This window comes from Gekko japonicus, unplaced genomic scaffold (genome assembly GCF_001447785.1).
Source record: "Gekko japonicus isolate JY-2015 unplaced genomic scaffold, Gekko_japonicus_V1.1 scaffold237, whole genome shotgun sequence".
In the NCBI taxonomy this organism is placed as follows: Eukaryota; Metazoa; Chordata; class Lepidosauria; order Squamata; family Gekkonidae; genus Gekko; species Gekko japonicus.
The window spans coordinates 212,492-218,491 of NW_015161955.1; the positions used below are offsets into that span (position 1 = coordinate 212,492).

General features: G+C 42.4%; 1 protein-coding gene across 1 annotated transcript in view; it reads left to right on the top strand.

The window, feature by feature from the left end:
- Nucleotides 1-5,495, top strand: part of ZC3H12C (zinc finger CCCH-type containing 12C) — a 32,593-nt gene extending 27,098 nt beyond the window's left edge. The window contains exons 4-6 of the mRNA XM_015429478.1: nucleotides 2,191-2,425; nucleotides 3,133-3,239; nucleotides 4,095-5,495. Coding sequence (XP_015284964.1) covers nucleotides 2,191-2,425; nucleotides 3,133-3,239; nucleotides 4,095-5,488 — 1,736 coding nt within the window. The 3' untranslated portion in view covers nucleotides 5,489-5,495. The remainder of the gene's footprint in view (nucleotides 1-2,190; nucleotides 2,426-3,132; nucleotides 3,240-4,094) is intronic.
- Nucleotides 5,496-6,000: the final 505 nt, after the last annotated feature.

The following is a 6,000-nucleotide window of genomic DNA, read 5'->3' on the forward strand; positions in this document are numbered from 1 at the left end:
CATTGCAGACAGCTGTATTAGCTAGTTCCACTTCTGACATGCAGGCATTGGTTCACATCCAGCACAGGTTCACATCCAGTCTTCATTAAGCACATGTAGTGTTAGTTCCGTGCCCTGAAAAAAGAAGGCACAGTGCATTCTGTCTGGCCACTTTGAGATTTGGTTCATTTGCTATGGAAACTGGAAAAGAAAGTAAGTTGTACTTCTGATCTATGATCTGAAGCGGGTTCTTGGAGACCTTGGAGCACATTTTGCTCATATTAAAGAGGATTAACTATCCACCTCTCCATCTTCCATGAAGGTCTTGTGAAAATCCAATTCAGTGTTTTTGTGTTATATGTCCATGAATGAAGAAAAAAGACACCAACATGTATACTGCCCTTTCTGAAGGATGCTGAGTGTACATAAGCCAAGATACCACTCAGAGGTTTTGCAGTAGAATGTGGTTGTAATATGGACACATGGTGAAACAATCAGATTGCCATTTAGCTACTCGTTTTGTACTTGGCGTGCCTACAAATATGTGTTGAGTGCTATTAAAGGTAAAGGTTCCCTTGCTCGAAAGCCAGTCAAATCCGACTCTACGGTTGTGGTGCTCATCTCCGTTTCAAAGCCAAAGAGCCAGCGCTCTCCGAAGACGTTTCCGTGGTCATGTGGCCGGCATGACTAAACACCAAGGTGCACGGAACGCTGTTACCTTCCCACCAAAGTGGTACCTATTTATCTACTTGCATTTTCTTGCTTTCGAACTGCTAGGTTGGCAGGAGCTGGAACTAGAGACGGGAGCTCACTCCGTCATGCAGCACCCGGGTCTCGAACTGCTGAACTACTGACCTTACTTGGTGACAATAAGAATTACCAGTTATTTGGAGAAAAATGCATGCCTGAATACATTAATGCATGATTGCAGAATGTCTCAGAAGTTGCCACATAAATATGGAAGGCCCTTTATATGAAGATTTGTCTAAGTCAGGGTCAAACTAAACGTGAGGTTGTAAGATCCATGAATGGATTTCTTACTAAAAGTAGACTCAGCAGCCATGAGAGGCCTCAATTTGGTCAAGGCAGTGAAGCAGAAAGGTGATTTTAACCCCCCCCCCCTCCGTTCCATTTTCTCATATGGGTGCCAGTACATTTTCTTCAACAGAGCAAATAGCAGTTGGGGAGAAGGTGACTGAAGTCCCTGGGGCGGGGATTTAGAAATCCCTTCCGCTGTACTATGGCCCTGATCAGGGAGATCCGTTCCCAGATCTCTCTGTGTCCATGCTGAGTGTGACCATCACAGTTGGAACATTTTTTTTAAAAAAAACTATGATCATCTTATTTCTATGGTCAAAATTAAGACTGTAAATAATGACTTCTGTTAAAATATTCTAGTGGGATTTTATTCCCTATATTACAGTTTTATGAAGAAATGGTGGCATCCAGAAGGCTGGGGGGAAAAGATGTGGATCATACAAACAACAAAGATTTGACCAGTGTTATCTGGTTCTAGCCCAGGCTAGCCCAATCTTGTCAGATCTCGGAAGCTAAGCAAGGGTCAGCTGTGGCCAGTATTTAGAGGGGGGACCACCAAAGAATACCAGGCTCATGACGCAGAGACAGGCAAGTGGCAAACCCCTTCTGAATGCCATGAAAATGCTATGGGGTTTCCATAAGTCAGATGTGACTTGATGGCAAAATAAATTAAAAAATAAAAATCCGGTACTAGCCTTTATCTTACTCTATAAAACTCAGTGTGCCCTGGATGAACATCTTTAGTATGCTTTTGGCTGCAGCTACCTGGAAAGGTTGTGTCCGGTCAGAGAACGGACGTTTCGTACAATGCTGATGTAAAAGTACAGCTGGGTTCTTAATGATCAACTGTATTCTAATAAATAGGAAAACGTTTACAGCTGATTTGTCAGTTCTAAGAGGAACGCTTAATACAGATTAGCGGAATTAATTGCAATAACACCTGGTTTTAGTGTGAGCATGATTGTGACAATGTATCTGCTTTTAATTTATTGCTGAACATTAGCCATCTGCTTCCCAAAAGAATGTAACTTCAGTGATTAAGCCAAGTCATCATAGTATGCCCTGTTAAACATTTTGACCTGGTGCCATATAACTGATCTCGGTAGGCTGAATAATGTCTTAACAGTCTCATTAGCAGTTTGCACTTTTCTCTCTCTCTCTCAATACTTCTAGACCAAGAAATCTTACGTAAATTAGAAAAGGAGAAAATTCTGGTGTTCACCCCATCCCGCCGTGTTCAGGGGAGAAGGGTGGTGTGCTATGACGACAGGTTCATAGTGAAATTAGCCTTTGAGTCAGATGGTATCATTGTATCTAACGATAACTACAGGGATCTCGCCAATGAAAAGCCAGAATGGAAGAAGTTCATTGATGAACGGCTGCTGATGTATTCATTTGTCAATGACAAGTAAGTTACAATGACTTTTGTCTCTTACTGAAAAATAACGAAAGAGGAAGGCTATTACTGAAAAATAACTGGGAGATGCCTGTAGATAGATCTACAGGAAGGTGAAGGGCACGTGATAGCAATGGGATGTAGGCCTGGTTTAAACATGTATATTCAGCCAGTTTTTACATGGCAGAAGAGCTCACACCTCTCCCCTCCACGGTGAACCTGAAAGGATATATGGGGCATACATTCGACATGAAGGTTTGATTAATGTCATTCTTCCGCCTCAAAGTGGAGGAGGAAGACCACACAAGTGGCGTCATTGTGTATCTGGGTTTCCACAAGGAATGTCCACATCGCTTATTGTTTAATGGTGATTGGTGAAGCTTAAGGAACCTGTGCATGCTCCTCCATCATCCAAATTAGGATCTTGGCCAGGTTGATGTGCAAACTAAGCTACAATTGCAGTGATATTCATACGCATTCCCCCTGTAGTATTTTAACTTGGCTATCTCATACGTCCCGGGTTAAAAAAGCTTTTACATTGATTGGTTTACTAGCTTTGGAGAGGGATGATGTATGGAATGCATCTGAAATATTATGGAAGGGAAACGACGTCTTTTTAAGACGTAGTGTTAGTGATTCTTTCACATATTGATAGGGAGAATGCAAGATAGCAGTGTGTCTTTTTCAGTTATTTAATTCTTTTATTGTATGTTATATAGATTCATGCCTCCTGATGATCCTCTTGGCCGCCATGGCCCAAGTCTGGATAACTTTCTAAGGAAGAAACCAATTGTCCCAGAACATAAGAAGCAACCATGTCCATACGGTAATTGTATTTACATATACACCAGCTACATTTTTTAAAAAAATATGAGGATTTGTTGCTTATTGGTTTGTATTGTAAAAATTACTGATGCAGATTTCATGAGGTAGTAGCTTTAATTAGAGCGGGTCCTAGAATCACAATGTGTGTATTAGGATATTCATAAAGCTTAAGTAGCCAGAGAACATAATACCTACTATTAGACCTCTTGCTCAGCCGAGGTTGCTGTTGGCATTCTTATGCAAGGCACCATAGCTGGATCCTGACATCACGAAGGAGAGCAAGCCAAACCCTTGGGGTTATGCACTCCTTCCTCTCCTTGTGCGTGGAGCTGAAGTTCCAAACTGGAAAATCTTTAATAAACCCCGGATTTGTATGCTTTATCAAATTGCAGGTTGTTTCTTGCTGACAGACCGTGGTTTAAGATCCTGATTTGCAATCAAGTGCCCAGTTCAGATGTCATGACACATTTTGTGTGGTTCTGAACCAAGAAGTCTTGAATCTTGGCACAGCATGGGATTGGGAGGGGGGGGAGTGGTATGCAAGCCCAAGGAACTTCCTGGCTTATTCTCGTCACAAAAAAAGCGTAGCCTGTTTCTCGTCTTGAAGATGGGAGAAACAGTGGCTCTACCTCACACAGTGTATGGGACAAATAGTGATCTCTAGGGCAGGTTAAAGTCCAAATAACAGCTAACGAACATTTGGTCTCATTGCGCTGCCATGAACTTGTATGTACATATGTACTGTTTTTCAGAAACTTTTTTATCCCTTTCCTGATAGCAGTTAACATTGCTGTAGAATTAAATCTTCTCTCTCTTTTTTTCTCCCTGGCATAAAAATCATCACCAAATTTCTCAGGGAAGAAATGCACTTATGGACACAAGTGCAAATACTACCATCCAGAAAGAGGGAATCAGCCTCAGAGGTCAGTAGCTGATGAACTTCGTGCCATGTCCAGGAACACAGCTACCAAAGCTGCTAGCGAAGGAGGGCTGGTGAAAAGCAACAGTGTTCCTTGTAGCACTAAGGTCGATAGCACTTCAGATCTCAAACGAGCTGCTCCAAAGAGGCAATCAGATCCTAGTATTAGGACTCAAGTCTACCAAGACTTGGAGGAAAAGCTTCCCACCAAAAACAAGTTGGAAACCAGGTCTGTACCTTCTTTAGTTAGTATTCCAAATTCTGCTGCTGCAAAACCCCAAAGTACTGCACCTTTAAGCAATGGGCTTCCATCTGGAGTTCATTTCCCACCTCAGGATCAAAGACCACAGGGACAGTACCCTCCAGTGATGATGGCAACCAAAAATCATGGAACGCCAATGCCTTACGAGCAGTATCCCAAATGTGAGTCTCCTGTGGATGTAGGCTACTATTCAATGCTAAATGCGTATTCAAACCTGGCTATCTCTGGCCCGCGAAGTCCTGAAAGGCGTTTTTCTTTGGACACGGATTACAGAATCAGTTCTGTAGCCTCTGATTGTAGTAGTGAAGGGAGCATGAGCTGTGGCAGTAGTGATTCCTACGTCGGCTACAACGATCGGTCCTACGTGAGCTCTCCTGACCCTCAGCTGGAAGAGAATCTAAAGTGCCAACACATACACCCCCATAGTCACCTTAACTCTCAGCCGTTCCTACAAGGTTACCATGATACGTTAACACGAGTGCAGAGTTACAGTCATGAAGAACCAAAGCATCATCACAAACCTCCCCTTCCGTACATGGCTGTACACCTCCAGCATCCGACTCTTGGCACTCGCTCGAGTTGTCCCGGCGATTATCCCACCCCTCAGAGTTCGCAGCATTCTAAGAACGTGCATATAGGAAGAGCGCTTGTGTCCACGAGAGTAGACAGCATATCCGACTCACGTTTGTATGATAATTCTCCATTAAGGCAAAGAAAGTCTTACTCTGGACAAGATGGACTGGGTAGTTGGGACAGGCAAGGCTATGGGATTGATGCTTATGGCTACCATCAGACTTACTCTTTGCCCAGTAACCCTTCCCAGCCATGTTATGAGCAGTTCGCCTTCCAAAGTTTACCTGAGCCGCAAGATCAGCCTTGGCGAATTTACTGTGGGATGCCGCAGGATTCTCCAAGGTATCAGGACAGCCGAGAGAAAGTCTATATAAACCTGTGTAACATCTTTCCTCCAGACCTTGTGAGGATTGTTATGAAAAGGAATCCTCACATGATGGATGCTCAGCAACTGGCTGCAGCCATTTTAGTGGAAAAATCTCAGCTAGGTTATTGACGACGTGGCGGCGACGATGCATCTTTAAGGTGTCTAATTTAGTTCAGTCTCAGCTTTAACGCTGAGGGAGGTTTGCTACAATAGCATTTGTGATCTCCTTCTCAGCAAGGAGATTATCTAGTAATCCATTTATGTGAAATACTGTGCTTTGGAATTTGTATGTACATCCCAATGCATTGGAAGTGACAGGTTTGTTTTAAATGCTAACTTGAATTTTTTTTAAAAAAAGAAATGTCATGACTGGAAGATCTTTCCAGTTTAATATATTATTATGTTTATGGTCTCTGATAAAGAATCTTCGGTGCGGTGGGAGGGGGGTTTTATATGCAGCACTTTTGAAAGTTTATGTGTTTATTAAGTTAATGGTGTTTTTGTCCTCGAGTGCAAACGTTTAAAAAAAAAAAAAACCTGCAGAAAATGGAGAGGATTTTAATGCGCCCAGCAAACAGTTTTCAAGCTAAGCTTATTAATGAACTATTTTTATTGCAATTAAGTTATTTTTATTTTATTTG